The sequence below is a fragment of the Styela clava genome, chromosome 15 (assembly GCF_964204865.1).
Source record: "Styela clava chromosome 15, kaStyClav1.hap1.2, whole genome shotgun sequence".
In the NCBI taxonomy this organism is placed as follows: domain Eukaryota; kingdom Metazoa; phylum Chordata; class Ascidiacea; order Stolidobranchia; family Styelidae; genus Styela; species Styela clava.
Genome location: NC_135264.1, coordinates 14499135 through 14514309, shown reverse-complemented (window position 1 = coordinate 14514309; position 15175 = coordinate 14499135). Strand labels below are relative to the sequence as shown.

Genomic DNA, 15175 nt, shown 5'->3' with positions numbered 1-15175 from the left:
GCTCTTAAATAGTATTTAATATCTATCGCGGATTTCGTCGGCATCCGGCATTGATGACAACATCAGTTCAGTTGAAGTTAGCGGTATTCATTTACAAACAAAAATACATAACAGCCGACATGAAATATTCAAATCAGCGCAGAGTTCAATAATAAAACACGTTTTGTGTTCTCAATATGCACATAGAAAGAAGAAAGGACAGAGAAATAACGACTAAAAACTAAGAACGGTATGGTATGTTTGTGTACTTTTGTTTACCATCGTCATCATAATCAAATTAGTTAAACCCGATTCCCAAATTTCCGTTCGCCAATAATGGAGAATAAAGATGGAAAACGTGTTTTACTTTTTGAGTCAGCGTTGATTTAAATTTTTCATGTTATAATTTTTTGATTATAAACCAATACCTCCAACTTAAAATGAACGATACCGTTATCAACGACGTCGGGTCTCGGGATAACGATAAAATCTCTGATAGAAACCAAATAATAATTAGAAGCTATTTTATAGATTGCAAGAAATTAAAAAATTTCCCGTTGAGTTCGATAACTATCGAAACTGAGGATGAAAACAATTAATTAGGACAGGATTTGCTTTTAAGTTTATTGCCGAGACGCACAACATATCTTGACTAAATTGAAATATACGATAACAAATGTAAAAAATTTTCAACCAAAAACGTCCTCGACGTCTTATAAGCACTTCAAGTCAGAGTTTATTGAAAACCTTTCACGACGACTGTTAGTTATTGCCGTGCCACACATGGCTGCTTTCGATTGCGATAAAAAATGAAATGATTGTGAAATGTTTTTAAATCAGAACGTGGACGGGGGCGGTAGGATGTTTACGGCGTTTTCGGTTTTCGGCCTTTCATATGTAGAAAATCTTAGGTTAATCGAAGCAATATTTTTCCGAAAATAATTTTCGTATCCAGATTTTCAGAGTTTCTACTGCATTATTATAACATGAAGACGGGCGGCGTTACATTGCGTCAAGATGATGAAGCACGAGAGTATTCGTCACAGGAGAGAGAGAGATAGCATTATGCTATTGTCGCTTTCAATTCGCATCGACAGCGCGCGATTTCTACTTTTGAGATAACATATCTCATTTTCGAATACAAACATATACGCGGGGATAGCGATTATTACGTAACTATCAGCAAAAAGGTATGATTGAAGTCGGGCGGTGTTGAATTACGTCGACGTGATAAAGCACTGGAAAAAAGTAGTTTTCACCGGATTGTAATGACCGTAGAACGACGTTGTTTTAACGTAGAACAATAATAAAAAAAACGAATTTAAAACGGGGGGGACACGACCCCCGTAACCCCCCCGCTGGTTGCGCCACTGCTCTCGTAGTGTGTGTACCAGGTTAGGGTTAGCCGGTAATTTTATTCTAATTTTCTTATTTTAGTTCTATTACAAGTCGGGAGACTGTCTGTGTTAGCCAATTGAATATACCCCTGCTCATAGGTTTCAGTCCCTTTACACAACTTGATGTAAAGTAGGCGAACAAAATTAGTTACCTCCATATTGGTACACGTACTGCTGGAGCGCCATAATTTAAGCGTATTGAGAGATATATTTATAACCAGCGAATAGGAACGTTAGTCTTACTGTGTTAGAACTACATGTTAGAAGTGTTTGGTTTGAGTCCAAGCTACTCTAATTACGTAAAAATACGAATTGTTTTTTAGTGATGTACTAGTCAAATTTGGACAAACTAGATAACCTTAAATTAAAACTATTTGATTCCAGAGTCTTGCTACACACTAACACGAATGTATTTCTGTAACGTTCCCTCTGAACTCTATTCTTTAGTAATTTGCGTAATTTGCAAACTGTTAGAAACTCGACGAATTTTCTAAATAGGTGACAAATTTCAGAAACTTTTTTTCAGAAACTTTTTTTTTCAGAAACGATCTACCAAAAGTGGTGGAAAGCCTCTCTAGCTCATGAATAAATAAAACAGTAAATTATGCAGAAAATTTTTCCTAGTTGAAGAGAGATCAAGACAAACCTATCGTGGTAATGCGCTTTGAAAAACAATCTATATCTTTTATAATCTATGATCATTCTTCAAAACAACTGTTGCATGATTTATTATCCTGGCAATTATAAATAGCTAAATTGCGTTGCACAGCTCGTTCCATTGAAAGTTAACCTGTGCGGTATATTATTTGAGTTTCAATAGTAACCATTAGTTTTAAGTTAACTTTGCGTGGGTTTTACGTAAAAGATTGAAATTGTTCTTAGGCGCTCTACGATTTACTAGACTAGAGGTTGAACGTTATACTTAAACCAACAATTTGTAATTCGTTATGGAGATCCGATTATTTCAGTTTGAAATTTCCGCAAAGAAACATATAAAGTTATCTTACTTCGTTGTTAATTTTCACACGCCGCGTTTGATTAAAGTTCCCGTGAATTTTTATATTCTCGTGTTTATGGCATTATTTTTCTCAGTAAGATTGTTGTGAAGTATTTTTCGGCTTGTGTGTATGATGAGAATGAGCGTAGGTTACAGAAATTGTTTTAAAACCTTTCTCTAGGTTTTGTCTTTTTCTCGATCTTTTCGTTGACTTTTTTTTTGTGTTGTGTGGCGAAACATCGAATTAAAATTGTGTTGTATTAATATATAGTAAGTCAACATATGTTCGTTCTAGCTCCAAATTTAACCCATTGGATTAGAAGTCCAACGCCTCAAAGTTTGAATCGAAACATTCGGCACGCGTCATCGCGAGGAGAACACCACATAAGCCTGTTTCGTTTTAAATAGCTTAAAAAGCGGCTGTGATGGTCGAGTGTTTGAGGCTCAAACACTCGACCATCACAGCCGCTTTTTAAGCTATTTAAAACGAAACAGGCTTATGTGGTGTTCTCCTCGCGATGACGCGTGCCGAATGTTTCGATTCAAACTGGAGCGTTGGCAAGTACCGTAAAGAATTAGAATTCATTAATTATGAATACTTGTCCTTTTCTACATTCTGACCACGTTAATATGACTCATAGTTCTGGAATTTCAAACCAGGATTAGTTGCAAGTTTCAAAAAGTCCAATAAATTCTTTCAAATGATAATGGAACACGACGGACGCTTTGAGCAACAAGATTTTGTTTTCAGAAAATTGACTATTCAATTTGGACACGGTTATTTTTTTGCAATACATACAATTTTGATACGAAAAACTGTGTGAGTAATAACTTCGTTTTTTTTTGGTAGGAAAGTAACGATTCGGTTAAATATTTTAAAATCACAAATACCCACAAAATCACAATACTTATCAACAATTCTACATTATCATTGTAGTTACTGCTTGTCTGAGGAAGTCTGATTTTGGTCAGACGAAACGTTACAGAAATACATTTGTGTTTGTAAATGCAGCAGAACTCTCGAATTGCATAGTGTTACAGTCATTTAAATCTTTTGTAATCTATACAGCTCATTCATAGTATGGTGTTTACGAACTTAGAATTCAGTGTTTGAAGATATCAACATTTTTTCTAATACTGTAATTGTTCTCTTTGAAGCTGATCTTCTTTTAATGGATATATTCTCGGAATCCTTTATTAATCTCAATTACTGTTACTTTTTTTTTATATTAATAAATTTCACACTGTTGCCGTTCGAAGACTATTATTGGAGATCATGCTCTGCTTTAAAAAAAATGCTTAAGGCAGAGTCACGCACACTCAGAAGTGAAGAAAACTGATCTCTCAACAAATTTACGGATGACCTCTGACATGCCAATTGCCAACAGCTACGTTCCTCGTATTTGACGAAAGTAACTACTGTTTATATAAGTAATAATTGATTTAAATGTGCTCGGATGATTCGAAAAGTCAATTATTCGCGTTATTTTAAAGGTTTGTCGGTATTCTGACTCCCGTATTGTTGTTCCGCGTCGGAGTGTCTGTCCTTGTTAATTATAACCGTGAAGTCGGAGTCAATATTAGGATCTTTCTGATATCAGAACCGGAATTCCAAATCCGCCAATTCGAAAGTTGCAGTCGTAATTCCAATTGAACAAAATTTTGTGTTTAGAATTTTGTTATTCTGTAGTCGTTAGGTGAAGTTGGAGTCTATTTTTTCTAATTTCAGATCCGCATTTGTTGTTTTGTTAATCCGATAATCGAAAGAGCCCTTCTCCTACCATATATACACATTTATGATTTAAATCTGAGAACTACGCAATATAAATTAACAGTGTCGTCAAATTGATAAAAACTATTCGGCATCACGCAGAGGCTTACTAAACCTTTTCGTCAATAAATATACCCGTAAAAGGATTATGCGGGATAGCGGTAGGAAGCAATAACAATGTACAAACAGGGCTTTAGGATTGAAACCACAAATAATCTGAAATAAAAAACCTGCACACTAACACAAGCTTGTCTCGTTAGTTGTTTGGAGAATTCCTTATGTAGGTTTTGCTAAGTTTCTCAACGGCGTCGCACGGCGTTGGCAAAATGGCAAAACCCACATAAGGATATTTTTATCTCGTGAAAAACGTTACTTTCTGCTAACTATGGTTCCAACCACAATCTGAATGGCCTCCTCTGCAGAAGACCATTAGGATCGCAGGTTTGATATGTGTGGTGAAGCCGTTCAAAAACATAAATAAACAAATTCTATTATCGTAGGAATAGTATAAATTCGTTCCACGAAATAGAAAGTATATATATATATATTAGTAAGTTTTCGTTAGATCATAGTCTAACTTCTTCAGGCAAAATAAGTTATAACTTATTCAAACAACGAATAATATTAATGTTATTGTAAGCATACTTTCGTTTAGCTGCGATATCATTTTCTCCATATTCATGTGAAAATGGACTATTTTATTTGTATTCCATTGTTTTGTATTATAATGTTTACCTTCGTCATGACTCATGGCGTAAGAAATTCACTCGGCGCTGTCAGCAGTACTCTGTTGCATTCAAATAAACAACGTCAAACGTCAGCATTTAGACCACACAGTTCTTGTGATCATACATTCCTTTTTTGAATGGTCATTTTATCATTGTAAACTAGGAAAGATGAGATTGAACGTTTACGCTGGCTACCTTAGTTTTTTTACGATGATAATGATTTTGAGATATATTGGTTAATTCTAGACATAACCGACTATTTTTGAACATGTCCTGTGTATACTCACTGCTTTCTACTGAAAATTCTCATAGCGTGTCCATGTGTAGCAATAAATTTAAAATTAAATGATATTTATACGTTACTCGCAGGAGTTTTAACAATACGGGTCATATTTTTGACTGATGGCGAATGTCAATATTGAATTGGCAATGAATAAAAAAAATGGTAACCTAAATAGTAAAATTAAATTTACATAAATTAATCATATTTATTCTCGCTTTAGCATTCTTGCATTATACGTTTTCGTAAAGAACAACGCCATTTGTTCAACCATTTGTTGTGAGTACGCCGTGCTACGATTTGCAGGGTCGGCTTTTATGTGAGGATACAGATGCCGGTAGTTAGTTTAGCTCAGCCTTCAAATGATAGTTAACTTTACTTGTTTTTATTCGCAGTAAGTATCTACTTATTGCTTATAAAGCATCGTCACGCTCATGTTCATATCAGATTAGAAAGAATGCGATGTCTATTAAATGCGACATTAGAATGCTCATTTTAAAGCCATTTTATTTAAACAATATTAGAATTAGTGAAGGCTCCGCTAATGGCAGCGAAATATAATAACTATGCGGATTTATAGTTGTTCCTATGAGGAAAGATACAGAAAAGCATTGCTTGTTTATATTCAGTCGACTATTTCAGCAAATTTTAAGCAGTGATATTTGATATAGTAGATTTCTGAATTTCGAAAAAAAATCTGGGATATTTCCATTAGTAAATTTGTCGATGAATGTCAAGGGAGTTGTATCGTTTGTTCAATTTTGAGTTATGCTCGTGAGAGCAGGAACATATCCGTAATACGTGTTTAAATTGAATATTTCAGTAAATTTGAAGTTGTAACTTTTTCAATAATTTAGGATATTTCTATTAGAAAACTTGTCATAATAAGTAATGAATGTTTAGTAATATGCACTTTTAAGTTTGAGCTCGTCAGAAAAGGACATAGAGGTAATATGTGTTTAAATTAAAAGTCGAAAATTTTAATAAATTCGAAGTTGTGATTTTAACATGGTAACTTTTTGAATTTGGAAAGAATTTTGGATATTTTTGTTAGGAAACTTATCATAAGAGGCAATGAACGTTCAGTAAAATGTATCGGCGCTGCACTTTTAAGGGTACTTCCGTAGTATGTGTACCAGGTTAGGGTCAGGTTATAATTTTATTCCGATTTTCCTCATTTTAGTTCTATTACTAGTTCGGAAACTGTCTCTGTTAGCCAAGTGAACATACCCCCTCCTCATAGGTTTCAGCCCCTTTACACAATTTGATGTAAAATAGGCAAGCAAACTTAGTTACCTTCATATTGGTACACACACTTTTGAAGCGCCCTTTAAGTTATGCGAGTGAGAAAAGGAACAGAGGCGTAATACAATACGTGTTTCAATTGGGTCGAATATTTCAGTAAATTCGAAGTTGTAACTTTTCCAAGATTTTAGGATATTTTAATTAGAAAACTTGTCATAATAGGCAATAAATGTCAAGAAGAATGAATCGGCTATTCAATTTTAAGTTTGTGCTCGTGAGAAAAGGAACAGAGACGTAATACGTGTTTAAATTGTGAGTCGAAAATTCCTTTAAATTCGAAATATTAATACTTGACTATATCGGTATATAGACGTTACGCGAGACTCACAATCCTTCCTCAATGCCTTTGCGCTAGTGGATCCGTATGCGTGTGATGCAAGGGGGCTGTAGCATGAATAAACATAACGACCATACTTTGCAGTTCAAGAGTCCTGCTGCACACTAACACAAATGTATTTCTGTAACGTTTCGTCCGACCAGAGTCAAGACTTCCTCAGACAAGCAGTTTACAATAATGATCAGACGGAACAATGGTCAGACGAAACGTTACAGAAATACATTTGTGTTAGTGTGCAGCAGGGCTCTTGAATTGAATAGTAAGTATTTATATTTCATACAGTAAATTTTGAAGAATATATAATCACTTGCAGTCATAGTAAATCAATCTTTCCAACTTTATAAATTCTGTAAACGGAGCAAAACGACGTTTATTTTTAAATACACTTCATTATCTCATGCTATGGTTTGTGTTTGTTGCCTGCTGGGTATGAGTGTCAGGTAAAAATACCCAAACTACGAGTAAACTGTAAAGTCGCATCAATGTTAATCCGAATTATCTTTCACTAGAGTAAGTCATTTCAGTTTGATGAATCGAGTCTTTAATGAATGGTGACCCAAGCGAGAAATGAAGAGTTCCAAAACAGGGAAAAGGGGCGAAATGTATAAAGAAGGTTGATAACTAATGCCTTAGAATTTGATACTACCTTTAACTATTATGCATTTTTTACCGAACTCTTTTTAGATTGTAAAATGTAGTGAATTAAAATCATTTTTTGTGGAATTAGACATGACTTGCATCACGATAATTGTCCTTATGCTTGCTGCAACTGCTCTCCATACGGCATCAGCACAGTTATTTTTAAAAGAAGGCATCGGTAAGTGTTGTTTTTTCATATACGTCTGTAATCTCGTCCGTGTTTAGCTCAGTAGCCATGCGCTGATATATTCAAATAAGGTATAAATATAATCACAGCCAGTGAATCTGATACAAAAAAACAAATTTTAATTCGACCAGCCATTTTAATAGCGACTTTTTGTTGGGCTGGGAGCATATTATGGAATAGAAGGTAACTCAAAAACAGAACCCAATAAATTTTTATTTACCTCCACGAAAAGAAAGAAAATTTATTAAACGCTTGAACTTCTTTCTGTTTGTGTATGATTGTATCCCAAACTTTCTGTAAATTATGATGCTTTGCACAAAAGTTAAGTTCTCTTTGAATAATGCATCGGCGATAGGAGGGGGGGGGGGGGCTGAAAGAGACCATGCCTCCCCCCCCCCCCCGAAAAAAAATTTCAACATTTTCTAAAAATGTAATTCTGCGGCATTTGCGGTAAGACATAAATTCATACGCCTTTTCCGGCAGCATTTTACTCTATTCTTGCACGATTTACTGTAATTCAGACATTTCCTAGCTTGCTATCAATAATCTTTTCACCAAATGAACCAGATAGTTAAATACCAAATAGTCTGGGCTGTGGCGAAGGAACAAAGGCCAAAAGGTGTCGTTTCAAATTCCCTAATTATAGACTTCTTAAAGTCGTAAGACCAAGCCAAGAGCATGTACCTGAGGTTAAATCCGAATTTTTGGTCAATTCCGAATGTAGAGCATTGCTCTTCAACCTTTTTATAACAATTATTTGAAAACACCCATGAAGTTATGAAGTCAAATATTTCGGTGTTGGACACTCCAACAATAATAATAATGGAAAGTTATTACAGAAGTTGAAATGCGATAAATTCAATGACCCTTCTGCTGAGATATTTCTCTTGCAAACTTTTAAATCGTGGCTCCATGTTGGTCAATGGTATCTTTATGCACATATATATCCACACTACTTAAGCGACTTCTGTTTTTGGTCGTTAATTCGTTATACCGTGTTTCCCGAAAATAAGACAGCGCCCTATTTCAATTTTCTTTCAGTCTCAGTAAATGCCCCGGCTTATCCATGGCAACAGAAAATAAAAAAAAATTAGTAACCAAGTAATTCATTCTATGATGCGCGATGACAAAATATTTTTTGATATTGTTAAATTTCATACGCTTTTTTGAATGTGATTATAGCAATATAGGGCACGTTATCGATCGCTTATAAAAAGTTTTGGCGAATCACGGCATATAATCGATTGCTCCTTGCAGCTAATAACGATGATGTAATTACGAAGTTCGTGTTTTCTAATGTACCTATATGTCATTCCTCATTAAATTTGATGTATAAGTACATAGCGAATGCAAATTAAACCGAATTAACGAAAGGATTCTATTATTACCGCTATCGTTGAATTTTAAATATGATTTCAAAATGAGCCCTCCCCTTCAAATTAGACCGCGAAATTTTTTCAACCTAGTCGATAGCAAAAAAAATCTCTTTTGCACGTTTAAAATGATTATTAGGAGAGAATGGATATCGGTTTTCATGTTTTTTATATTTCAAAAACCTTGTAATTCTATTTATTGTTATTTTGTTTTTGATAAATGAAAATAAAAGAAATCTCCCCAAAATAAGCCCTAGAGTTATTTTTCGAAAGAAATGAGACCTTGTTTCTATTCTCGGGGAAACACGTACACCTAAACCGATAAGAAAAATCAGTCCGCGAGCCATGGCCTCCAGTCTTGTTGTTAACCCAAGTCGGATACGTGAATCTATGATTAATTTATTGTTTTTAGTACAGTGGCTCAAGCTACGTAAAAAGCAGGTTAGTTAAACTCCGCTGCAAGGAGTCGAGCAATTCTCTCGTCAGTAATTACCTCCCAAGGGACCCAAATCTGCTAAACCACGTATCTATGTACTTCTTGAAGCCACGGAAAGATTGTTTCTTTCCCCAAGAACCGAGTGATGAACTGTCGTATTATATTTAAAATATCATTTCAGAACGAAAATTTTAGAACTAGAGCGGACATATCCAAACTGTGTGCCATAAAATAGGATAAAGTGTGCCGCGAACTTTTTTACAAATTAAATTTATATCGTATATCCGCGGTATTGAGCATTTATCCCACTAAATACTTGCACCATTCAGGACGTACAGCATAACGCGATACAACATGAGGTACATAATTTTACCAAAATTGTTGCCACGTGTCAATTTCACAAAATGTAGATTTTACTGATGTGCCACAACACAAAACAGCATAAAAAACCACTGAACTATATGAATTAGCGTGAAGATTGGACGACAATCCAGAATTCAGTTGCAAAATAATTCACGTTTTGCTCAAAACGGATTTCTAAAAAAATTCGCAGATAGCAAGCTTCGGGTAAATGGAAGGTATCGGAATGAAAAGCTGGACCAATATCATATGAGCCAATGCCACTCGCACCCGAACGAACTCTTTTAACATTCATTGTTCCATTGACACGCGGCTGATGTAACAAATGTCGGCTCGTAAAGTTAAAAACTAAGCGTTTTAAAATATTCATTGTCCAAGAAAAATGCATACTTAGCATGAGAAAGTATAATCTCAGCATTAAAAATGCATCCGCTCGCGTGGTGGTAATCTTTTTTGCAAGACAATGCATATAGATTAATCAAATAGCAAACTGTTGAATTTGGAATCTTAATTCGCAAAATCATTGCTATTTGAAGAGTATGTTTTGCAGAACTTACTAATTGCCTGAATCATAGATCATTACTTGGAGCAGGAGAAAACTGTCATAAATCTTCTATTCGTAAACGACGCATGTCAAATTATTAATATGGCCAGCGTGATGTCATCAAAATCCCCAAACGTTAAAAGAATTGCAGATAATGCTATAAGTAGGTATGTCCGTAAATTATAAAGTATATCTACAGCTCCCCAGTAACCTATTTCATCATCAATACTGAAAGTTTGTGATCGATTTCCCCAACTGCAACAATCACCCCTCAACAACAAAAAGAATTAAAGAAAACAATTTATATATATAGATCCAATCCGTGACCAAAAACATCTTTGTTTTTTAACAATTTAAAACAAAATCTCGATTGTATGTGGTTTCACGCATCGCTTTGTCGATTTAGAAACCAAATTCACGGTTTTCCTGCGACAAAACCGCAGCTGGTAAATCTCAGGGATCGGCAACCTGCGGCTCGGGAGCCGCATGCGGCTCTCTGTTCTCGGAACTCTGGCTCCAGTGAATCAAAGTGGTTACAGCAGTTTTTTGTTTGAAGCAGTAGGGATTCGATGAAAAAGAAGGCATAAAGTCAAATACTTCTCACTTATAACACAATATTATAGATTATCGCATCATGAGTGATTGTCCATAAGTTTTAAAAGCCACTGACATTGGAGCGGATGTGGCGGCTCCGAATAGGTTTCAGTTTGATTGAATGAATGCTAAATGGCTCTGTCAATGCTAAAAGTTGCCGAACCGCGGACTCTAGCTCCACTTCTTTGTGCGTATCTAAAATTCAATTAATGTGCTTTAAATTTATTTTTATTTAGAATGTCAACGACTGAAGACGACATTATTACAATGTGGCAACTACAGTATTGAACTGAAACCGAAAAAAGAATGGAGCGGATATAATTATTTCGTTCTGACACAATGGCCTTTGCTAAACGGCACAGGTGAATTGAACATTCGAAATGAAAAACAAATGGCGGACAATACTTTGGACTATAAATGGAGGATTAATATCACTAAACTTGAAAATTTCAGCGTTACTCATATATTGTTTTCAACCAAGGGAAGTTTTGATTACTTTGAAGAGAACCCAGACTTACGCACAGTTGAGTACATCAGCGACGACATTGTGACGTCATTTTACTCGTCATATACTTCGAGAAAAATAGGAAAACTAACAAGAGTTTTCATTAAAAATGGGATAACTATAAAAATCACCATAAACATGTTGGACGACCGTAAAATATCAAAATTTGCGAACGATAGATATATTGGCGTCCGCAATTCGACTGAGCTTAGCTGTGTCCAGTGGCAGGAAAAATGGACTTCGAATGATTGTGAAGTAGTAAACCACAATTTAAGCATTGTTACATGTGAATGTAAATTTAACGACGTCACAATGCCAGAAATTGCCGCCAAAACTACCATGGAAGCGTTGCCGCATTCAAGAGCTTTAGTTCCACTGAACTTTGGAACCACTCTCATAGCGACGTGTTTTTTCATTGCTACGTTTCTCCTTCTACTGCGATTTAGAAAAGCACTGAAAGACGGTAACAAGCGTTTCGAGATACAAATGAATCTTACTACGTCATTACTTTTGCGACATACATTTCTCACAGCGGGAGTAGGGGTCGCGCTTCTTGATCCGCTCGATAGAACGTTCTGCGAGGCAGCAGCAGCGATGCACTTGTACTTTCTGATGACGTCTGTATTGTGGGTACTTATGGAAGGTGTAATGATATACCGTAAAGTATGCCGATCATCATTAAACTTTCCTAAAAAGCATTTATGTATAGCAGCAAGCCTTACCTGGGGAGTACCTTTGGTCCTGATGACTGCAGTCGCCGCGCTTGAACTTTCAAAGGACAGATTCATCAAAGCTACTGAACCGTATCGGGTGATACAGGAAAGACTAAAAACCGCCCACAATAATTCGAACATTATTGAATCTGAACTTTTGAAATACAAGAAGTATGATTTTTGTTGGACGACATCAGAGTTTGCATCCTTTGCTTTGGGTATTCCAGTTACATTATCCCTATTTATTAACACTGTCATATTAGTCTGGGTAGGAATAGTAGTTTGGAAGATAGGATCCGCAGATAGGAAGAATCTGCCTTCCAGTCCCCCGATCGGGGGACAGAGCAAGCCTCTTGCCACTAACAGACAGACAATGGTTACATTTCGTGCTGTGGTAATTCTGACAGCTGTTTTGGGAATTCCTTGGCTTTTTTCACTGTTATACAACATTGCTGATGGAATAGAGAAAAAAGAATCTCTAGCCCCATCTTTCGTTCATTCTATTTTTATATTTTTACAAGGTCCTTTATTATTTTATCTTTATTGCGTTCAAAATCAAGATTTTCGGCGAGTTTTCAGACGTAAAATTGAGACTGAAATAGCGAAGCGAAATATTTTAACTAAGAAGTCGACAAATTCTAATCCCTCTATTGCACCGTGACATTTTATTAACAAATTGAGTTCCTATCATTCCTTTGAAATTTGCTTTTTGTGAATATATATCATGAAGTGGACTCAGTTTCGATGCTGCTAAAGGCTTTTACTCGATTGAGTGAATTAAAAAAGTTCTCAATGATTACCTATTATGTTGCAAATCGTATAGCTTTTTTCTTATATTTATAATTTTAAAAAACCACAGTCAGTCCTAAAAATTAAAAAAAAAATGTGAATTTGGCCAGAATGCCATACAATAGTTCATATTGATTCCATAGATCTCATTTTGTGTCAATACGGACTTCAAGGATTTCAATATATTGATATTCTCATCCACTGATGGCAAATAGTTACGCTAAAATCTTCTCTTGCATCTATAATGTATGTACGCCCAAATGAATACCAAAGATCAGGAATTTTCAACTTATTTCATGTATATGTCTTTCTACCTATGTTTTATTTTTAGCTTTTGTTTCAAAGAAGATACTGGGCCTCTGATTTTCATGATTGTGCTCTGCATCAACTATCCAGCAAGCTCAACTGAAAACGGTGCAGCTGTCAAATAACGTTAAACTTCATTTTGAAGTGTAGAATTGTGTCGTTTATTCCTTATTGCACTGCTTAAAAATTTATCACTGTGAAATTTATTATTCTTAAAGACTAGACCGGACCAGGGTTGTGCTGTAAGGACATAATTTGCAATCAACTCCCGCCCGACTCGGGATTGAGAACAAATATATTTCGGGAATATCGATTCCGAACTGCTGATGTCATATTTTGTTGATAAAAACTGGCGTGTGCTGGGGTAAGAACGTACAAAGAACACTGTACTCTGTAAGAACGTTTCGTCAACTCATGTTTTCTTTAGTTTCTGTAAAACATTTACATTTTGATTACATATCACCATTAAACTTCTTGCGATATCAACTCCGACGAGTTTAAATATACAATTCTGACTCAGATAAAAATATATCGAACTATGACTTCCTACTCCACATCTCAGGACCAAAAAATAGGGGGGGGGGGAGATTTGGTATGAATTTGGAATCGAGCCGTTCAAAATGTCCAAAATACTTGAAAAGGCTGAATCGATAACAATGCCGACGTGCGTGATTTCGCATGCGTTTAGAATTTTTGAGTATTTAAACAGCATTTCATGATCACTGGGTAACTGGCAATAGTTTTGTATTGGGTTATTTTAAAAACTTTCAGCTGGGGGTTCTCATGTGAAACGATTCCAAAAACACTTCCCAAAAACTTTCAACACTTATGATACACACAGGATGAGGCCTAGCCAGGGTTGATCTCGCACCCCCTTTTGAAATTTTCTGTATCATATATAGCAATTAACGTAGCTTGAAATCCTTTTTAGACCACCAAAACCAGGGTGTTCCAAGGTTGTGGGCTCCGCGGGCTACAAAATCATTTTGGCATTGGTCGCGGGCCACAATAGTACCAAGAAGAGGTAAACAGTGCAATACAAAACAAGCACTTCTATTGTGTAAACACATAGTTATCTGGCATTGCCAACCTAGGCTAATGGAATCCGCATTCGATTTTTTAGTTTTTATCATGCCTATATTGTAGCATATATTCCCGACCAAAACGATAGAAATCCAGGTAACAATTTAGACTGCCAATCACATAAATGATGATTGATTGATTCAACTTTGCTAGTTGCTTCAGCTAGCCATCATATTAGTCAATTCAGTTGCAATAGTGATATAACAACAATATGTCAAGCGATTTTTCTGACTTATTTTATGAGAAGAACTTAAAATACGATATTTTGATTACTCTCCGAATGCGGCGCGGGCCACAGATAATGAAGCGGCGGGTCACATGTGGCCGCGGGCCTGGGTTTGGACCACCCTGATCAAGACTTTTAAAAACCCACGTTTTCGACCCTCTAGCTGTTATGTTCTAACTTGGCATTTGCAAATTCCAGAGCCCAATTCATGGCTACGTCCTTGAAAATTTTACATAGCGTTCGTTCATAAATGAAATATGGTCACGCTCTCAAAATATTTTTGTGCTGTATTACCATACCTACATGCCAGGCTCCGTGTCCCTGATTCTTGGCTGATAAATTAACAATATAATTTGTCGTAACTATCAGTTGGGGTTATGCGAGATTAAACGTTACAGAAATATATTTGTGTCAATTTGCAGCAAGACTCTTGAATCAAAACAATAATTTAGGCAAAAAAAATTTAATTTAGAGGTAATTTATAAGTAAGGCTTACCATACGTCCCGGTTTAGCCGGGACAGTCCCGGTTTTGACAAGCTGTCGCGCACGGTAGACTTAAATGTCCCGGTTATCTAGCGTGGCAGTCGATAAAAAAATTTTCATATAATATTATTACAAATTTATT

The 15175-nt window shown here is 35.7% G+C and overlaps 1 protein-coding gene across 1 annotated transcript; it reads left to right on the top strand.

Annotated features, from left to right (window-relative positions):
* Positions 1-7454: 7454 nt before the first annotated feature.
* Positions 7455-13713, top strand: LOC120334434 (adhesion G-protein coupled receptor G5-like). The gene is made up of 2 exons (XM_039401945.2): positions 7455-7611; positions 11164-13713. Exons 1-2 carry the CDS (start codon positions 7524-7526, stop codon positions 12804-12806), a joined length of 1731 nt encoding a protein of 576 aa, XP_039257879.2. The 5' UTR covers positions 7455-7523; the 3' UTR covers positions 12807-13713.
* Positions 13714-15175: the final 1462 nt, after the last annotated feature.